At 39.5% G+C, this 22,157-nt stretch overlaps 2 protein-coding genes across 3 annotated transcripts in view; both read right to left on the bottom strand.

Moving 5' to 3' along the window:
- The window catches only part of COPB1 (COPI coat complex subunit beta 1), a 35,375-nt gene extending 34,010 nt beyond the window's left edge, over positions 1–1,365 (bottom strand). The window contains exons 1-2 of one of the 2 annotated variants that reach the window (XM_043902518.1): positions 1,228–1,365; positions 322–478 (exon numbers count right to left, since the gene is read on the bottom strand). In XM_043902518.1, the coding sequence (XP_043758453.1) occupies positions 322–412 (91 nt within the window). In that variant the 5' untranslated portion in view covers positions 413–478; positions 1,228–1,365. Of the gene's footprint in view, positions 1–321; positions 482–1,227 lie in introns of both variants that reach the window. The other variant, XM_043902523.1, reaches the window with a different exon arrangement.
- A 7,429-nt stretch (positions 1,366–8,794) lies between these two features.
- On the bottom strand, positions 8,795–21,731 carry PSMA1 (proteasome 20S subunit alpha 1). The gene is made up of 10 exons (XM_043902503.1): positions 21,590–21,731; positions 20,245–20,289; positions 19,864–19,965; positions 19,641–19,744; positions 17,657–17,745; positions 16,960–17,030; positions 16,711–16,840; positions 14,233–14,312; positions 10,319–10,429; positions 8,795–9,165 (listed from the first exon to the last, which is right to left on the bottom strand). Exons 1-10 carry the CDS (start codon positions 21,590–21,592, stop codon positions 9,109–9,111), a joined length of 792 nt encoding a protein of 263 aa, XP_043758438.1. The 5' UTR covers positions 21,593–21,731; the 3' UTR covers positions 8,795–9,108.
- Between the last annotated feature and the right edge of the window lie 426 nt (positions 21,732–22,157).

Below are 22,157 nucleotides of genomic sequence, written 5' to 3'. Positions count from 1 at the left end.
CATTCTAATACACACTCTCAGTCTGTTATCTACAGAGAACTGTCAGCTACATTTAAACAAGCCATTGTTACCTTGAGGAATAGCTAAAAACTAAAGCACTACATTTATTTAGCCCCACCCCACCATGCTATAAGCTAAGCTGAGATGTTCTTTTATTTCCAAAAACCAGTATTACAGGCCTAAATAACACATTTCCATTTTTATTAAGACAAAGTTTTATTGAAGAGATCCTAAAAAAAAATTACGTGTTTCTAATTATAAAGGAACTTGAAATGCAAGTGAGCTTTTTACTTTCATTTTCAAAATATTATCAACATTTACCTAGATCATTTTTTAAGCTAATTTCAGACGGTGGTTCTGAGTCCATTGGCACGTTAATTAACGTATAGCATACGTTCTCGGCAGCCGTCATGGTTCCCGGTTACAGCCAACTCTGGATACAAGATTTAAAGATAACAGATGCAAAAAAAAAAAAAAAAACCTAGAAAAAGAAATACAAACATATCACGACAGAAAAAACAAAAACAGAACCTGTAACTATCGTTATCTTTTCTGTCTAAAGTTCATTCAGCTTGGCTTATGAATTTTAAAGCATTAGACAGGGAGGGTCCATCTATATTACGTTGCATAGAAATAAATCCTGATGTATTAAAATACACACTTGTCAGCCTTGGCCTAAGTTACATTATCTCCCACCTCACAACCCCGCCCAGAGTCTAAAAAGCTGTACAACAGAATTAAAGCCCACAATACAGTGACAAATCCCCCAGCCCCACCCCATCACGATATAAGTGATTTTTAAACATAATACACAATCTGAACTTCTGAACTTAAAAAGAGCCCGTGCAAAAATACTCTGCTAAAACCCCTGCTGCGCTCTAATACATTCACCCATGCGACCCAACTCTGTGGACCAGGAGTCCCTCAACTGGTGCTCTGGTGCTCTGCACCCCCACGCCCCTTCCCCGTTCCTTCTCTCCTGCAAATTCCAAGCCCCACCGGGACTGGCGAGCCCCGAGAGCCTGGGAGGGAGAAGACCCCCGGCCAGCAAGCAAGCCGGGATGGGGCGGCCCGCTCAGAGCTTTCCAGTCCTGCACTCCACTTCGCCAGGCCCGGACGCTAGCGGCCTAGTCGCTCCCCTTCCGAATCTCCCCGCTAGAGCCCAGTTCCTCCGACTCTGCCCGGCCCAGGGAGCGCCTCCAAGATGAGGGGGTTTGTAGGCCGTTACCTGACTCCGAGGGGCAGCACCTGGGGCAACGGCGGAACCGCAGACTCCAGCTCCAGCCCGCAGCAGCAGCGGCAGATCCGCAGAGTCCTCCGCTGACGTGGAAGGGGGTGGGGAGCCGACCCAGGCCGCAGCCACCTAGCCCCTACGGCAACTCAGAGAGGACAAGCCCTCTCGGTCCTGCGCCTGCGTGCGCCAGGACGTCGCAAGCGTTTCTAGTTCCGAAGGAACTGTAAAACCTCTTCCTGTTTTCTTATCGTCGGCTGCTTTAGGCCGAAGAGGAGACTGGAGATACAAGCTAAGTTTTCCCTACAAGCCTGAATTAGGCGTTGAGGTCATTTAAACGCAACTTAGAAACTGTATTTTCTGCCAGAAACTCCACCGCAGCCAAAGGAGGAGAGGGAGTGCTTGTACTCGAGGGAAAAACATTTTACAGGACTGATGGCCTAGTGGGAAAGAATGCTATCCTGGGAGCTGGAATCCCTTTTCTAGCTCACCCACGAATAAACTGGGAAAGTAACTAAATACAATTTGAGGAAGTAACTTCAGTTCTTCCAAGAGACACTAGATTGTATGAAGATCCATTTCAGTTCTTAACGCCTCTGCCTCTGCAGTTAGGCTGGACTTGCTTGAACATCAAAGTCACACTGGTTATGACTTCTGGTCTTTGTTTAGAAACGGTCCCTTTCATAATCCTTTGGAAGAACCTAGATTAAATTTTTTTTAGGCATAAACGAAAATTGACAGTCACTGTTTTAAAGGATTTTACCTGTTTCCAAAGAACTAATTCTTAGAGCTACAATCAGCCATAAATTTGCACATTTAAGTGTGCAAATGTGCACACTCCCCACCTCCCCCCCGCCCCCCCCCCCCGCAAGAGGATTTTCTGATCAATCATTAATAATAAAAACTTCCTTGAGGCCTGAAGCAAAACATTGTGACTACAAAGAGACCCGATAGAACCTGACATAAATAGGCTCACCTCCGGGAGATAGAACACAAATAGTGCCTCTCTATCCAGAATCCAACTATTTTGAGGTTTGTTCTTTCTAGAACCATCAGACAAAAAGTAAATTCTTTGAGAACCCAAAATATATCACAAACCCTATCATTCATTTTATTAAAACTATTTTCCTTAAGATCCCATATATTCTTCACCTAGATTCTTACAATTGTAAAAAAAAAAAAAAAAATCTTGTATAACTATCAGTTCAGTTCAGTCACTCAGTCGTGTCCAACTCTTTGCGACCCCGTGAATCGCAGCATGCCAGGCCTCCCTGTCCATCACCAACTCCTGGAGTTTGCTCAAACTCATGTACATTGAGTCAGTGATGCCATCCTGCCATCTCATCCTCTGTCGTCCCCTCCTCCTCCTTCCCCCAATCCCTCCCAGCATCAGGGTCTTTTCCAATGAGTCAATTCTTCGCATCAGGTGGCCAAAGTATTGGAGTTTCAGCTTCAGCATCAGTCCTTCCAATGAACACCCAGGACTGATCTCCTTTAGGATGGACTGGTTGAATCTCCTTGCAGTGCAAGGGACTCTCAAGAGTCTACTCCAACACCACAGTTCAAAAGCATCAATTCTTCGGCGCTCAGCTTTCTTCACAGTCCAACTCTCACATCCATACATGACCACTGGAAAAACCATAGCCTTGACTATATGGACCCTTGTTGGCAATGTAATGTCTCTGCTTTTTAATATGCTATCTCGGTTGGTCAAAACTTTCCTTCCAAGGAGTAAGCATCTTTTAATTTCATGGCTGTAGTCAACATCTGCAGTGATTTTGGAGCCCCAAAAAAATAAAGTCTGAAAAACTGTTTCTACTCTTTCCCCATCTATTTCCCATGAAGTGATGGGACCAGATGCCATGATCTTAGTTTTCTGAATGTTGAACTTTAAGCCAACTTTTTCACTCTCCTCTTTCACTTTCATCAAGAGGCTTTTTAGTTCCTCTTCACTTTCTGCCATAAGGGTGGTGTCATCTGCATATCTGAGGTTATTGATATTTCTCCTGGCAGACTTGATTCCACTTGTGCTTCTTCCAGCCCAGCGTTTCTCATGATGTACTCTGCATATAAGTTAAATAAGCAGAGTGACAATATACAGCCTTGATGTACTCCTTTTCCTATTTGGAACCAGTCTGTTGTTCCATGTCCAGTTCTAACTGTTGCTTCCTGACCTGCATATAGATTTCTCAAGAGGCAGGTCAGGTGGTCTGATAGTCCCATCTCTTTCAGAATTTCCTACAGTTTATTGTGATCCACACAGTCAAAGGCTTTGGCATATTCAATAAAGCAGAAATAGATGTTTTTCTGGAACTCTCTTGCTTTTTCGATGACCCAGTGGATGTTGGCAATTTGATCTCTGGTTCCTCTGCCTTTTCTAAAACCAGCTTGAACATCTGGAAGTTCACGGTTCATGTATTGCTGAAGCCTGGCTTGGAGAATTTTGAGCATTACTTTACTAGCGTGTGAGATGAGTGCAATTGTGTAGTAGTTTGAGCATTCTTTGGCATTGCCTTTCTTTGGGATTGGAATGAAAACTGACCTTTTCCAGTCCTGTGCCCACTGCTGAGTTTTCCAAATTTGCTGACATATTGAGTGCAGCACTTTTACAGCATCATCTTTCAGGATTTGAAATAGCTCAACTGCAATTCCATCACCCCCACTAGCTTTGTTTGTAGTGATGCTTTCTAAGGCCCATTTGACTTCACATTCCAGGATGTCTGGCTCAAGGTGAGTGATCACACCATTGTGATTATCTGGGTCGTGAAGATCTTTTTTGTATAGTTCTTCCGTGTATTCTTGGAGAAGGAAATGGCAACCCACTCCAGTGTTCTTGCCTGGAGAATCCCAGGGACAAAGGAGCCTGGCAGGCTACAGTCCACGGGGTCACAAAGAGTCGGACACAACTGAGCGACTTCAGTCACTCACTCACTCTGTGTATTCTTGCCACCTCTTCTTAATATCTTCACCTTCTGTTAGTGTAACTATAGTACAATATCAAATCCAGGAAATTGACATTGATACAATTCAGTCCTCCTTCATATTTTACCAGTTTTACATGTACTCATTGTGTATTTAGTTCTGGGCAATTATATCATGCTAAGATTCATATGATCACCACTAATAATTCCATTACAAAGCTCCCACCTACCATCTTTTCGTCACTGTCCCTTCCCTCCTTAACCCCTGGATACTACTAACCTCGTCCCCATGTATGTAATTTTGTCATTTCAAGAATGCAATATAAATGAATTATACAATGTAACCTTTTAGTTTGGCTTTGTTTTTCACTTAAGGTTAATTCCCTTGAGATCAACCTAAGCTATGTGTGCAAGAAGTTATTCCATTTGTCTTTATTTTTAATATGGAATTTCACAAATGCAGTTACTTCTCAAGAAGTGGCAATCTATCAGCGTGAAATGACCCAAAAGGCATTAAAAACTAAACTTAGCAATAACAAAAGCTCAGCAGTTTGAGTCTGCACTGAAAATTGTCATTGCCAGTGTATATACATTATTGTATATATTTTTTAAATTAACTTATTTTAATTGGAGGCTAATTACTTTATAATATTGTAGTGGTTTTTGCCATACATTGACATGAATCAGCCATCAGTGTACATGTGTTCCCCATCCTGAACCCCCATCTCACCTCCCTCCCCATCCCATCCCTCCGGGTCATCCCAGTGCACCGGCCCTGAGTGCCCTGTCTCATGCATCGAACCTGGACTGGCAATCTGTTTCACATATTGTAGTATACATGTTTCAGTGCTATTCTCTCAAATCATCCCAACCTCATCTTCTCCCACAGAATCCCAAAGTCTGTTCTTTACATCTGTGTCTCTTTTGCTGTCTCGCATATAGGGTCATCATTACAGTCTTTCTGAATTCCACATATATGCATTATTATACTGTATTGGTGTTTTTCTTTCTGACTTACTTAACTCTATAATAGGCTCCAGTTTCATCCACCTCATTAGAACTGATTGAAATGCATTCTTTTTAATAGCTGAGTAATGCTGGGAGGGATTGGGGGCAGGAGAAGGGGTTGACAGAGGATGAGATGGCTGGATGGCATCACCGACTCGATGGACATGAGTTTGAGTAAACTCCGGGAGTTGGTGATGGACAGGGAGGCCTGGCATGCTGCGATTCATGGGGTTGCAAAGAGTCGGACACGACTGAGCGACTGAACTGAACTGAACTGAACTGAATATCCCATTGTGTATTAAATACAGAGTTTATTAACAGGTATCAGGATCCTATAGAGCCTAATTCTTCCTCACTTGTTATAACATGCACTTTGTTTTGGGACTTCTTTTTATCTAGCATGTAATTATATCATTTTGAATGCTTTTTCAATTATAAATTGAGAACAAGAACCTGTCATATAAGAATTGAAAATTTTAGATGTCTAGAAAATCAAGGCCTAGAGAAAAGGGACTTGTCCCCCAAATCACAAAATGGTTCAATACTGAAAAAACTGGGATGAATCCTGTTACCTACTTTACTGCATCTTATTTTTAACTATACCAGTTCTTCAAAGATGCATATATGGATGCCTAATAAATTCAAAGTGAATTAAATATTATCCTTATATTAAAGTGATAGGTTTTATGATTTTTTTAAATGAAGATATTATTAAGACTGTTATTATTTAACACACACTAAATGGAATGACTGAGTATAACACACTGGATAAAACATGAAAAGGCATCAAAATGAACTCTGTACAAATAGAATCGAATCTTATTGGGGTGGGGAGGATTTTAAGTTCTAAAGTCAGTGTGCCAGACTAAAATTACATACTGAAAAAAATTACTAAAATTTCCCCCAAAGTACAATACAGATCAGTACACGCACTGAGTCTGGAGACAGGTGGAATGACTCCCTTTCTGTTTTGTGTTTGTGTTTCATGAGTTTGACACAACTTCACTGTAGGTCAAATGGCACTGGTGGGTTCACTGCAAGCTCAAATGGCAGGCTCTTGAAGCTGATTCCAGAGTGGAGACCAGTATCTCCACATTCCTGTATTTAGTTATAGGTGGAGTTCCCTGGTGGCTCAGATGGTAAAGAATCTGCCTGCAATGTAGGAGACCTGGGTTTGATCCCTGGATCAGGCAGATCCCCTGGAATAGGGAATGGCTACCTACTCTGGTATTCTTGCCTGGAGAATTCCATGGACAGAGGAGCCTGGCGAACTACAGTCCATGGGGTCGACAAGTCAGACACAACTGAGCGATTAACATTTTCACTTTTCTTTCCTTCAACAAGGATGCTAGAGTTTCTCTTACCACTCTCCCTTCAAGAGGTCACAAAAGAGTTAAACCTATTAAGATTCACATAAACCTTCCCACTTAACCTTCACAATAATTCTCCAAACGATTTCCCTACAGCAGGGTTAAGTCAACTGCTCAAAGTCAAAAGCAGCTAATTAGTAGAATTATGTCTAAAATCCAAGTTGCCTATCTATGAGTGAACTGTTCCTCTCTAGAAAGATATGAATCTCAGAAAATAACTCCTTTGGGCTCCTGAGCAGTAAAATTCTGGATTACAGGCTTTGTCTTTTATTTTTTGGCTGTGCCACAGGGTTTGTGGGATGTTGGTTCCCTGACCAGAGATTGAACCTGCATCCCCTACAGGGGAAGTGTGGAGGCCTAACCAGAGGACCTCCAGGGAAATCCCTGGCTTTGTTTTTTTAAAACAGATTTTCTCTAATCTCATTTTGTATGATCTAAGATAAAAATTGTGGATAAGGCAATGGCAACCCACTGCAGTACTCTTGCCTGGAAAATCCCATGGATGGAGGAGCCTGGTTGGCTGCAGTCCATGGGGTCGCTAGGAGTCAGACACAACAACCCACTCCAGTGTTCCTGCCTGGAGAATCCCAGGGACAGCAGAGCCTGGTGGGCTGCCGTCTATGAGGTCGCACAGAGTCGGACACAACTGAAGCAACTTGGAAGCAGCAGCAAGGTAAAAATTGTACCGCAGTATTTACATGCACAGTTCATAGGAATAATGGAAGGCAGGCTAAAGATTATGCTAAAAGTAGGGCTGGGCAGGATATGAGGAAATGATGGTTTGAGATTATAATTTCCCTTTTGATATTTTTATTGACTACGCCAAAGCCTTTGACTGTGTGGATCACAACAAACTGTGGAAAATTCTTAGAGATGGAAATACCAGACCACCTGACCTGCCTCCTGAGAAATCTGTATGCAGGTCAAGAAGCAACAGTTAGAACTGGACATGGAACAACAGACTGGTTCCAAATCGGGAAAGGAGTACATCAAGGCTGTATATCGTCACCCTGCTTATTCAACTTACATGCAGTGTACATCACTTGAAATGCCAAGCTGGATGAAGCACAATCTGGAATCAAGATTGCCGGGAGAAATATCAATAACCTCAGATATGCAGATGACACCACCCTTATGGCAGAAAACGAAGAAGAACTAAAGAGCCTCTTGATGAAAGTGAAAGAGTAGAGTGAAAAAGTTGGCTTAAAACTCAACATTCAGAAAACTAAGATCATGGCATCTGGTCCCATTACTTCATGGCAAATAGATGGGAAACAGTGAGAGACTTTGATTTTTGGGGGCTCCAAAATCACTGCAGATGGTGACTGCAGCTATGAAACTAAAAGATGCTTGCTCCTTGGACGAAAAGCTATGACCAACCCAGACAGCATTTTAAAAAGCAGAGACATTACTTTGCTGACAAAGGATCATCTATTCAAAGCTGTGGTTTTTCGAGTAGTCATGTATGGATGTGAAAGTTGGACCATAAAGAAAGCTGAGCACCGAAGAACTGCGGTGCTGGAGAAGACTCTTGAGAGTCCCTTGGACTGCAAGGAGATCCAACCAGTCCATCCTAAAGGAGCTCAGTCCTGAATATTCATTGGAAGGACTGATGCTGAAGCTGAAGCTCCAATACTGGCCACCTGATGCGAAGAACTGACTTTTTATTGGAAAAGACCCTGATGCTGAGCAAGATTGAAGGAGGGAGAAGGGGACGACAGAGGATGGGTTGGCTGGACGGTATCATCAGCTCGATGGACATGAGTTTGAGCAAGCTCTGGGAGTTGGTGATAGACAGGGAGGCCTGGTGTGCTGCAGTCCATGGGGTCAAAAAGAGTTGGACACGACTGAGCAACTGAACTGAACTGATTTTTGCAAAACTTCCCTACACTGAGACCACAGATACTACTACTGCCATCTGCTGGTTGTAAAGAAAAATCATTCCCACATTAATAATCTTCCCACTACATCCTACTACTATTATTAGAAAGGGATTTTTTCTTAGGTTTTACTCGGAATCTCCAAGGTTAAACTCTAAAAATCAGCATTCTGGACCAAACCTCCATGGAGGTTTCTCATGCAGCCAGTCTATTCGCTGGGATATTAGTATAAGGCTGTTATATATAAGAGGTAATATTTTTCCTGTCACTAAAAATAAGGCAATTTAATTGGCAAACATGGTGACCACATATGATGATGACACAGCTGTAATCTCAGACTACTATTTACAGTTGAAGCTACTTAAAAAGCAAAACCACGATACATCAGCAGGTGAAACAATTTTATTTCACAGTTGTTTTTAAAACCACAAAGACACTATGTTCTTCATATAAAAACATTAGTAGAGAGAACTATACTTTCTAGAAAATGATTATAGAGACCATCTTAAAGAAAAATGAACCCAATTATATGGTTTTGGTGGCAGCTTAGGAAAAACTCACATCTGAACTGATTCCTAAAACATACCATTCTATCCCACCATTCTGCATCTTTGGGTTCAAAGTATAAATTATTGTCATCAGTATGTGCTCCTGCATTCTTACATGTGTGACAATACATATATAGACTGGTTTGTTGTTTAATGTTCCATTGGTTCATCAGCCTTTTCTGCAGGTTCATCAGCAGGTTGAGTAGGCTTAAGAGAGGAAGAAAAAAGAAAGTATGTAAAAAGAACACTTAACCAATATACACTTTTACTCACAAATATTACATAATAAAAAGCAATGAACAATTCCAGCATTTCATCATACTTTGTTTTGCTCAAGAATAAAGGCTTTTCTTATCACTACAGCCTTAAAAATAGAACCAGCACACTTTAGACATTCTTTTCCTCCTTAGCACTAATAAACACAGCAAAAATATTTTCCAACAAAGCAACTGTGAGGTACTATGCTGCACTGTTCCCAACAGCAGTTAAATAACGCAAATCTTGCTGCTCCAAATAATACCAACATCTTTTTCAGGTTAAAAAAAGAATTCATGCTGTAGGAGAAATTTCTGTACAAGATACTTTTTTTTCCCCCAACTACATAGCTATTAAATAAGCATCTATAAAAGCAAATGTGTATTCAAACTTTTGACAAAAAAGGCCAGTATTTAACCTGAGATTCATCAGTACTTCTTGATCCTTTTCTCAATATTTGTGAAGAGTCAACTTAGTTTCCCAAGCTGGTCACCAGTGAGTTTTCTCTCAGTCCCACCTCTGATAGAATCTTGGCTAGCCCTATGATTTGCTTTAACCAACAGAATGTAAAGAAGGAATGCTGTGCCAGTCCTGGGCCTCAGCCTTAAGAATGCCTGGCAGCTTGCGCTTCTGAGCTTCTGAACTTTTGCAACCTCTGAGCTGCTTCCTGCCAGAGATACTCTGGTGAAGGAGAGGCCCTAAGACTACATGGACAGAGGCCCAGCCACCCTTCTAGCTGTCCCTCCAAGATACCTAGCAAATGTGAGTAAAGAAGACACATGAGTAAAGCCATCTTGGATGTTCCAGCCCTACCCCCTCAACTGAATGCAATGTTTGAGACACCCAAAGTGACATGAGCCAAAGAACCATCTAGCTGAGCCCATCAACACACAGAACTGAGAAGCTACAACAGAGAACCAAATCACCCTTTTTGTGTTTCATGGAGATCACTGAATCCCTCAGTATTAGTTCTTAGTTTTCCTACTGCCACATGAATTATGAGCCTATCTCAAAAATTAAATACAAAAACAGTAGATTTACACAGTTGTGGTAGTAATAGCAATTTACAATAGAATTAGTCTCTTGGTTATAATTAGTTATATACCTGTGCCTTTCTCTGCGGTCTTTCTTCCAGACCTTCCAGGAATGGAGACACATCATCATCATCATAAATCGTAAACTCCAAGTCTTTACCAACAATTCCAATGGAAACATTCTGAAGGGGAAAAAAAAAGGTAAAAATTAAAATTCAAGAGAATTTAGGTTGGAAATATGCTTATGATAAAATGAAAAAAGTTGAATAAAAATTTATACAGCACTTGAACGAGACAAAAAAACTTAGGGAAAAAAAGAAGGAAACTAGTAAGCTTTTGTAATGTGCAGATTTAATATTCACTTTTGATAACCACGAACAATCCTGAAGGTCTATGTCACCTAGAAATTTGCAACTTGGCTCACAGTCAGAATGTGAAGACCAGTGTGAAGAAACAAACCATTTGCTAAGAAGTAAGCCTTCATTCTTTACCATCTGAGAGGTAAAGCCTACATTCTAAGAAATAATTAAATTTGTTCCTTGTGTAACATGTAAGACATGATGGTTCTTAAGGAAATAAATTTTGGGTTCTAAAATATTGAGTTTAGGGGACTCAGAACTATGTTCTACATGGAAAAATTAAAAAGCAACTCTTAAAATGTTCAGTGAATGCTAACCAGGACAGTAGAGCTCCTGTAAGATTAAAATTTCAGTGAGAACTTGAGACATTAAGGATATATAGGGCATTCTCTATGATTCAGTAAAAATGTAAAATCAAAAAGCCAGATACCTGAGCTAACTTTTCCAAGTTGTAAATGCCAACAGTCAACTGTATACCCAAAATTTAAAAGACAGTCACCTTGGAGTGATGGCATTATAGGTATTTTTAAAACAAACAAATAAAAACAATTTACTGTACTTTCCTAATCTTTTTGAAAGAAAATTATTTTTATGATAGGAAATGCTGTTTAAAAAGATTATGCAGGTTATAAAGTCTTCACACACATATTAATTACCCAATCATAACAAAATGTATTTTATAATATGGTAAATGATCTCTCTAGTGATCATTAACCTCAAGGAGACCTTTAGTTTTTGTTGTATTATACGAGTTTCTAGATCATTCAATCTCCCCTTCCCTGGACAACTCTTTCTAACATTCTCCATTTCTCATGCAGCTCAAATCCTTGCTTCTATTCAACTGAGAAAACAGAAGCAATCAGAAGAGAATGTTCATAAGCTCCCATAGTATCCAGTCTTTCCTATATCTGTCCCTAGATTCTGTCCCTTCGTGTTACTGGGAATGAAGAGCCCCAGTCCTCTCTGAAGCTTACCTTTTCACCTACGTGCTGTTGGTGATTGGTCCAGCAGTTCTCATTTTTATCCTATATAGATGTTTTTATCTTTTTTTTTCTTAATAATGATGTTTAATCTACTTAGTGCACATCTTTACTTGTTCGTTTATTTATTTATTTCTGCGCTATGCAGCATGCAGGACACCTTAGTTCTCCAACCAGAGATGGAACCCATGCCCTCTGCATTGGAGTGCAGTCTTAACCGCTGGACCACCAGGGAAGTTCCATAAATCTTTTTCTTGATACTGGATTATTCTTATAACCATGCAGCAAACTATTGTAATCTCTCCCATCTTAAAAAACCAAAACAAAACCCCTTTTTTCCCCACTACATTCTCTACCAACCACCACCCCCTTTCTCTGGACCCGTAACAGAAAGTCTCCTCTGAAAAGCTGTCTCCAATTTCTCTCATTTTCTCCTGACTATTCCTACCACACTTTTCCCCTCCATTCCATTAAGACTGTCTAGTCAAGTTTCAGTAGCATCACTGCTAATCTAAATTAATTCTCAGTCCACATCTTTCATGGCCTACTGGCAATGTTTTACCCTCTTCTCCTTAAAAGTCAGTTCACCTCTCTATTGGTGGGTTCTTCATTTGTAAGTTGTGGGTTCAACCAACCATGGATCAAAAATATTTGGGGAAAAAAAATTCCAGAAAGTTCTGAACAGCAAAACTTAAAACTGTTTACACAGCACTTATATTGCAATTAGAACTATTTACATGCATTTACATTGTATTAGGTGACACAGGTAATCTAGAAATAATTTCAGCTTTACAGGAGGATTGTGTATAGGCTATATGCAAGTATGACATCATTTTACATAAGGGACTTGAGCACCCTTGGATTTAGGGATCCATGGTAGGGGATTCTGGGACTAATTCCCCTACCACTGATTCCAGTGGATGACTGCAGTTTCTTCATTTCCTTTTAAAGATGCCTCATTTTCCATGTTTTCCTCCTACCTCCCTGGCATATTTCTCAGTCCCTTTTTGCTGATTCCTACTCTCACCTTCTAACCTCTAGAGTACCCTTGACCAAGTCTTCAAACTTGTCTTCAAACTTATTCTAATCTTTCAGAAACCTAATCCTGGCCAGTCTCTAAATACCATTTTTACACAAAGACTTCAAAACTTCAGTTCTAGGATAAACCAATCTCCAACAAACTCTAGGGGGTGAACATCCAATAATCACTTATTCTGTATCACCAAATGGACAAACAAGAGGCATTTCAAATTTTGTATGTTCTAAACTAACTGCCTGATCTTCCTCTACAACCTTAACCCCAGAATCTGTTCCTCCAAATGTCTCATCCATCTCAGTAAATCATAAGTCTATCCTTCCTCTATTCAGGCAAAAATGCTAAAGGCATTTTTTTAAACTCATACCCCACAACCAATTCGTTAGCAAACCTTTCTGGTTCTAATTTCAAAACATATGCAAAATTGAACCACTTTTCATCATCTCCAACTCTATGACTCTGCTCTAATCTATCACAGTCTATCACTTGAATTACTATAACAGCCTTGAAACTATCTCCACCCATGCCCCCACTCAAAATGGCAACTAGAATGACTTTTAAAATCTAAATCAAGCCACAGTATTGCTCTGCTCAAACTCAAGAGTAAAATCCAAAGTACCTATAACGTTTACAGGACATATGCTATGTGGCCTCCATTACCTCTCTGACTTTATTCCTTCTTCTCTTCTTGATTGCACTGGCAACCCACTCCAGTACTCTCGCCTGGAAAAATCCCACGGACGGAGGAGACTGGTAGGCTGTAGTCCATGGGGTCGCTAAGAGTCGGACACGACTGAGCGACTTCACTTTTCCTTTCATGCATTGGAGAAGGAAATGGCAACCCACTCCAATGTTCTTGCCTGGAGAATCCCAGGGATGGGGGAGCCTGGTGGGCTGCCATCTATGGGGTCACACAGAGTTGGACACGACTGAAGCGACTTAGTAGCAGCAGCAGCTCCTCTTGATTACTGACTCCAACACAACTGGCCTCCTTATGTTGAATACTAGGAACATTCTGAACTCAAGGCCCCATATGCATAGTTCACTCTCTCAACTCTTTTACATCTTTCCCTCAAATTTCACTTTCTCAGTGAGACCATCTTACACCACTCTATACCCACCATGCCTCCTTCTTATACCCTATTGGCCATTCTTTCTCCTTTTAAACCTGTTTTATTTTTTCTAAGCATTTATCACATTCTAATATCCTAAATAATCTACTTGTGGGTACACTGTCTCTCTTTGCCCACCTGGATGTATGTCCCAGGAATGCCAAGATGTTTGTTGTATGCATTATATTTTCTCAGTGCCTACTGCCTGCATGTGATTGGTGCTCAATGTATATTAAAAATATAAAGATATTCCTATCTCTTGATGAAAGGCATTCTGCAACAGAATTATATGTTTTATTGCTTTATACCAAAAAGAAACGTTTAAAAATCATTTCAAAATCAGTCATTTAGTGAATACCTTAAAAAGAAAGAATGAGCCGAGGAAACCATCTTGCAAATTAAAGAACTCGAAGTATACACACCCCTATTACTTACATGTGTAAAATAAATGATTAAACGATAATGTTAGTATCCCCAATTGGAAAATTTTATATTTACCTTTGTAGTTAGGTCCTGTTCTGCAGGAAGGGTTTCCCGTAAGGCACGCAGACCATGCTTAACCAGTTCATTCAAATTGCCTAAATATAATAAATTCACAATTATTTCTTAATTCTATTTTCACGCTAGGCTTCCTTTATTTATTTGTCAGGTCTATAGTCTGAAATCATGGTTTTAGTAACACACTAAGTATATCATAATAAAAAAAAAAGTCTAGGGTTTTGCCATATAATCTTCTAATAATCTATTATTAGATTGCTATTGTTTTATTTAATGAGAGAATACATGGTTTTTGTTACTAAAGTTACACTTTTCTTATGCTAAGTTAAATTAAAACCCTGATACAAATCAGGATTTTACAGCTCAAAGTTTTGTAAAATGTATTCTGTAAAACGTTTGTCACTGTATTTGCTGTTTATAAAAGAGTCTCCAATTGCTTGTATGTGGTCAATATTGCCCTGATATCAAAACTATACAAAACTACCAAAAGAAAGTAAAACTACAGATCAGTATCCCTGATTAACACACAAAAACCTCAACAAAATATCAGCAAACTAAATCCAGCAATGTTTATATGTTTCCATAAACATTTTACGTATATATAATTTACGTTATACATCATGACCAAGGATTTGTCCCAGGAATGCAAAGCTGGCTAAACATTCAAAAGTCAATGAATGCTAGGCAGAACACTCGATGACATAAATCAAAGCAAGATCCTCTATGACCCACCTCCTAGTGTAACAGAAATACAAACAAAAGTAAACAAGGGGGACCTGATTAAACGTAAAAGCTTTTGCACAGCAAAAGAAACTATAAGCAAGGTGAAAAGACAACCCTCAGAATGGGAGAAAATAATAGCAAATGAAACAACTGACAAAGGATTAATTCCAAAATATACAAGCAGCTCGTACAACTCAATGCCAGAAGAACAAACAACCCAAAGAGTGGGAAAAGGACCTAAACAGACACTTCTCCAAAGAAGACATACAGATGGCTAACAAACACATGAAAAGATGCTCAACACTGCTCATTATAGAGAAATGCAAATCAAAACTACAATGAGATATCATCTCACACCGGTCAGAATGCCCATCATCAAAAGTCTACAAACAATAAATGCTGGAGAGGGTGTGGAGAAAAGGGAATGTTCGTGCACTGTTGGTGGGAATGTAAATTGATACAGCCACTATGGAAGACAGTATGGAGATTCTTTAATAAACTAGGAATAAAGCCACCATATGATCCAGCAATCCCACTCCTGGGCATATACCCTGAGGAAACCAAAATTGAAAAAGACACATGTATCCCATTGTTCACTGCAGCACTATTTACAATAGCTAGAACATGGAAGCAACCTAGATGTCCACTGACAGATGAATGGATAAAGAAGTTGTGGTACATATACACAATGGAATATTACTCAGCCATAAAAAATAACAAATTTGAGTCCATTCTGATGAGGTGGATGAACCTAGAACCTATTATACAGAGTGAAGTGAGTCAGAAAGAGAAAGATAAATATTGTATTCTAATGCATATATATAGAATCTAGACAAATGGTACTGAAGAATTTATTTTCAGGGCAGCAACGGAGAAACAGACTTATGGGGAGAAGGGAGGAGACAGTGAGATGTATGGAAAGAGTAACATGGCAACTTACATTACCATATGTAAAATAGATAGCCAACGGGAATTTGCTGTCTGGCTCAGGAAACTCAAAACAGGGGCTCTGTATCAATCTAGAGGGGTGGGATGGGGCAGGAGATGGGAGGGAGGTTCAAAAGGGAGGGGATATATGTATACCTATGGCTGATTCATGCTGAGGTTTGACAGAAAGCAACAAAATTCTATAAAGCAATTATCCTTCAATAGAAAAATAAATTAAAAAAAAAAAAAGTCAATGAACGCAATACACCACAATAGAATGCGGGGTGGGGGGCGGGGGGAGCGGCAGGGTGGTGGTGGACACCTGATTACCTTAATAGATACATAAAAAGCATGTGTTAAAATCTAAGATCCTTGCATAAGCAAACCATTTGAAAACCTGCCCTATTATCACGTTACATCTTTTACTTTTCTTTCTCACAGCTAAACTGATTTATTTATTTATGGACTACTTATTGCAGAAATGTCTATGTGGCTAAAAATAAGAATCACAGAAAAATAAAAGCTGTAAACAGAATTTACAAGTGGTAACTAGTACAGTGGCTCTCAACTCTGGCTAGGACAAAACTTCAGGCCAACTGAATCAAGAATCTTCAAGGTAACGAATACAGTTATATTTTGAAAACGTTCTACCAGTGACTGAAACTACCCTGGTAGCCAGAGAAAGTAAAAACTACTATATATGGCAGAAATAATATACAGTTCATGGGCTTAATCTTTTTAAGAGAAGCAGATTTTTTTTTTTCATGTAGGATACTGTGTTTATTCACTACATAAAGACTAGGAGCGCAAAAAAGAAAAATCACTTACACTCCATAAACTCTGACATATGTCTCTCCAAGTAAGTACGAGCTGATTGAGATCGGGCTCCAATGGACATAGCTCTGCAGTCAAAATAGTTAGCAGATGGACAAGTTTGGAAAATGTGAGGGCCCATATCCTACAAATAGAAGAAAAATACACTGCATAATTCTTGACTCTGATTGAGCTAAAAATTAGAAAATTTGTTAGTTTCAAAAAAAAAAATCATTAAAATATAACAATACTCTATGCACTTACATCATAACCAGCAATGAGCAGCCCAACACCATATGGTCTCCGGCCGTATCGCTGGGTTGGTATCTGGGTTTCTTAAACTAGTTAAAGAGTTTGTTCTAACAGGAAGTACAGTACTATCTTTAATTTCAAATTAAACATTATCAAAAAGAGTTCTGTTTTTTTTAATTGCTGCATAATCCACTACCCCAAGAAGAAGAAAATAAAACAAGTATTTCTTTGGTTTAGTGTTAAAAGATGTTTGACCATCCACCAAACCCGAAGTGAGTGCTAGCAAGATGATCTCATCTGGTGTAGAGAATTTCATTCATTTTGGATATAAGGGGCAAGGATTTGGGGGGAACATCTAGAACCACCAATAAAAAAAAACATTAAATCTCTTCTAAAATTGATGTTCAGTTTTTCTGAAATTGGGCTTTTCTATATCTGGAACATATTAACTGCTTATCTATAAAGGTTGATACAAAGAACAATCCAACTCATTTAGAATCTATCCTTCCATAGTAAAACTCCCTCCAACTCTCCTTCTAAAGACTTTAAGCATTCTTTTACTGAAAAGTGACTAAACTTAAAGTTTGCACAATCTTACCTATGTTATATATTATCATATTCCTAATAAGTAACATAACAATTAAATATCAAGACCCTTTAAAGTCTACATCCATAAATGCTACAATAAATGCATAAATAAAAAGGATACTGCTTCCAATTAGAGATACAAGACGAGACACAGGAAGAGGTCTGTCAAATACAAATCTGGAATCCAAACACTCCTGGCGCATAAAATTACTGAAAAAGAAACAAGAAAAACTGGTAATTTCAAATCACAGAGTCATTCTAATCAAATAATTTGGTTTCTTTTTGCTTTCTTCCAGATGTTTACATGAGTGACATCCATACAATGGAACCATAAACATATAATGACAAGGATGCATTTTTCTATCAAATCTCTATATTTTAAATGTTCTATTATTGAAAGTGACTAACCTTAAAGTTTTAATAATTTTACCTAAGTTTGTGACTACATGTTTCTTAGCTCTTGATAACCTTTGCCTCAGAGCACTTTACAGAACAGAGAAGAAAAGGCTGCACAATAGGAAAAAAGCAATCTCTCTTCTCTTACCCTTGCCACTGTCAACAAGACTGTCTTAATTCCATGTCTTGAGCTATCAAAAAGAATAACTTCTTTGCTTTTTTCCTTGAAAGCTGACAAAAATTTCCCCAATAGAACAAACAGAAGAAACTGAATCCATCCCAGGGCACTAACATGTTCCTGTCAATGTTACTTCTATCCATAGCAGTACTCTAGAGGAGACACTACACTGTTAAGTCCCTTAAACCCGACAAGATGCAAGCAAATGCAACAATGGGGAAAAGAAAATTCACACCTAACTATTAAAGCCAAAAGGATAAACTTTTCTTTCATAATGCTCTGTCTAGTTTATGTGTGTGTCACATTCAATGATCAAATGTTGGCTGCGGTAACCAAGCTAGTTGTTCACTACTTATCACTTAAGTCCATTTCCCAAGGCTGTCTAATACTGCATTGCTCAATATGGCAGGTACTAATAACAAGTGACTAGCGAGCACTGAAAAAGTGGCTAGTCTGAATTAAGAGTGTCTTCAGTATAAAATATACATGAAGTTTCAAAGATTTAGTGCAATAAACACTGTAAAATATCTTATTAATAAAGCTTTTAAATGATTACATGTGACATGACAATATTTTTGAAAGATTGGGTTAAGTAAAACATTTGACAATGCAACATATATTTTCAACAGCTAACAGAAATACTAATGCAGTTACTATATTGCTGACCTAAGAAAGCAGGGAACTCACCAAGTAACTTGAAAATTTTAAACATCATCATTATTAATTGTCCTTGGTGTTTATATTCCTCCTTTCCTAATTAAATCAGACAAGAGATTACTTGTGGCTAACTACCTACCACTTACCAACACATACACTGAAAGATGCTGTATGAAGTATTCTACATGTTAAGCTATTTATCAATAACCTTAGGAAAAAATACTAAAAAAACTGAGAGTGAGAATAACTAGAGCAATATCAGATTGAGTGTTAAACGTGGGAACTAAAGACTGTAATCCCAAAGCCCCAGCTCTTCATCTGCACTATGCCTCTCAACCGGAAATAATCTTTACCCCCACCCTACCCTCACAGAAATATACCTGTTGCTCTCCACTTTCCACCTTGTATTACAGATATTCTACTAGATTTTAAGCTCTTAGAAGATGAGATTTATGTCTGATTCACCTTTGTGTACTCTTTGTATCCAGCATTGAGCTTTGCAAAAAATAAATGTCAAATGAATACTGGTATATTAAAGACAGCAAGGGTGGTTCAGCTGATCCTTCAGAAACCTGAAGTGTCAAGCTCTTCTCAGATCTAACATCAAACTATATATACCGAGTCAACAAGTCATACATTATTCAATGACTTCTAAAAAGCATTAATGTTAATATGGTTAATCCTATTAGTTACTGCTACAGTGATCAAGAAATGGAATACTTAGTAACTGAGCCTGAATCCATCAAGGTATTAATAATCTTAACTTATAAACACTCTGGCAGACAACTTCCTAAAATATCTGGATCTTTTCTAGAAATGTAATCAATTATGAATCAAAAGGGATATTTCTTTTGTTTTCCAGGATCATACTCACCATAACAGTCGAGCATCTGCAGTAAGTCCCGCAATTGAGATACCAATATGGTTATCAACATGGAGAATTTTTTTCTGATGAGCTGCAAGTTCTGACTGTGCTCTCTAAATAGAAACATCATTTAAGACAAAAGAGTAAGTTTATAATTTTACTATTTATATAGTGAAACTAACATTTTACAGTGTTTTCTAAAGGAGGAAGATATATTTATTGCTTTACTTACCTTCAAGGCAACCAACACTGCATGAGTTTTTGATTTCAGACCAACTGTGGCTGAACCTTGTTTGACAGCTTCCATTGCATATTCAATTTGATGAATTCTGCCCTAAAATGAAAAAAAAAAAACCACCAACACACCTTAGAGTCATTACAAGACCTTTCTATATATTTAAAATAATTTAGTGATACCAAATCTCAAGTGAGCATAGTTACATCTCAAATGCTGTTTCTTAAAACTAAAAGACTGACTTTAATGATAAACTTAGGTTTCAGGAACATATAAAATGATTATATTCCATTTTCTCACTTCCTACAATCCCATGAGCTTCTAAACACATTGCAGTCACCAAAAGTCACTTCACAGGAATAATATAAAACATTTTACCTGAGGGCTCCAAACAGTGACATCATTGTCATACTGGTTGCGAAACTGAAAGTAAATGAAAAAAGACCTATTAAACACAAGAACATTACAAATTCAAAATCTTAACAAGTTCTATCATTAAAAAATGTTCTCCCATCTCTCTCCATCCAGCCTTAAGGAAAAGCTGTTATTGCAGTCTCACTGGAAGATTACGACTGTAATCAGCTGCAAGCCAATTTTACATTTATAAGGAGCTGCGGGTGGGGGGTTGGACACGGGCAGGGCGGATCTAGATGGTACTTAGCTTCCCAACCAGTCTTGGTTCCTATGTGTCCACTTTCCTTTCTATCTTTGCTTATATTCTTTCCTTATATCAGACCCTAATAAATGGTCAAAAGCATTACCTTTTCTTAAGTCAGCTCAAATGTCTACCTCTTGAAATCTTCATCTTTTCTCCCCAAATCTCAAAACATACTCCCACCAGTTCTTGATCTACACTTCCTTTTCTGCCTCATACTATGATTTGGGATATGTCTGATTTATCTTTGAACCTTCACTGCACTTAAAACATTCATACTGAATATGTAAAGGCACATACTGAACGTAATGACCACAAGAATGTCCCCCAAGAAGTCAGAAGTGGACAGAAATTGCCATAAAAACAGACCCATTACTGCTTTAAAGACGGTATTAAAACAAGTCCACCAGCACAGTACTTGGGAGATAAATCATGGGGTTGAGAAGGCTGAGCGCTGGAATGGCAGGCACAGGCCCGGAATCCCTGAGCTCTATATTATAACCCTGATTTCATCACTAATATCAGCTTCGGTTCACTCATTTGTACTTATCAGGTGGCTAGACAAAGTGATTGAAAAGGGCTTTTTCTGACAGAGATCTAAGAAAAAGATTGCAGAGGGACCCGCCAAGAAAATGAACGCGATCCAGGCAGCAACCCAAACCCTGGAATCAAGTCCGCAATTGGCAGTACAAGGAGGTCTGAAGTTAAGTCCCTATTTTTCCTCTCTCCCACACAGAGCACTAGGGCCCTCTCTGGACCGCTCGGAATTTCCTCGACTGAAGGAACCTGAGGCGCGAAATCGGCTGGTAGACCGAGAAAATACTGTTCAAGGCCCGGCGGAAAGCGAAACAAACCCCAGGGAAAGGTCGCACCGGCAGCACAGTCTACCGATCTCCACTCTCCCGGCCAGGCCGGAGATGCTGAATCACCGCCTGAACCATCCCGTCGGTTACGGTTCCCAAGTCCCATGGCCCCGGACCGCTCTAAGGAAGGCATGAGAAGAAGCTCCCCAGCCCCCAGCCAGCGGACCTCTTCCCCAACCCTGCCTCAGCTCGGAATCCAACGCACCATGGTTCCGGCGCGAGCCTGGCTTCGGCCTCCTGCAAGCCTGCGGATGGAGCAGCACTGCCGAAGCTTCCGCTCGGCGATCTACAGAGAAGGCTGCGGACTTTGACGGCGGCGGCGCAGGGTAGAATAGTTTATTCCAGAGATATCGATAGGCTTCCCTGGATTCCGCGCCGTTAAAGCTCTCAGGCGGCTCAGAAGTGGGAGGGGCCTGGGAAGCTAGAGGAACTGAGATTGGCTGGAAACCTTGGGCCAGGAGTGCCCGCGGGAGCTAGGAGCTCCTGGGCTGCAGCTACCAAGTACCCCTTCTTGGGTTCTTGGTGAAGTTACCTGCGTGTTGCCGACTTCTGTCAGTTTCTTACCGGCCTGACCAGATGCACCAGAGACTATAGGTGATCGAAGGTGTGGCTCAGTCTCCCTTTAAGCGATATATGAGGTGTTGTGTAATGTGAGAAGAACGATTCTGAAAGAAAGGCCACAAATAATGGTCCGTTTTTGTGCCAAACATCCTCTCCCTCTATCTTGTTTGTGAATATGCGTTTCTTTCTACTTTGGAATCCTTTCTTCTACT

The sequence above is a fragment of the Cervus elaphus genome, chromosome 1, assembly GCF_910594005.1.
Source record: "Cervus elaphus chromosome 1, mCerEla1.1, whole genome shotgun sequence".
NCBI classification, from domain to species: Eukaryota; Metazoa; Chordata; class Mammalia; order Artiodactyla; family Cervidae; genus Cervus; species Cervus elaphus.
This window is presented reverse-complemented; position numbering and strand designations above follow the sequence as displayed.

Coding starts and splice junctions, on each gene's coding strand:
- PSMA1 (XM_043902503.1), bottom strand. Junction 19,966..20,244: donor TCACTGTTTGGAGCCCTCAG/GTAAAATGTTTT, acceptor TTTTCATTTTAG/GGCAGAATTCATCAAATTGA. Junction 19,745..19,863: donor CAGTGTTGGTTGCCTTGAAG/GTAAGTAAAGCA, acceptor GTTTCTATTTAG/AGAGCACAGTCAGAACTTGC.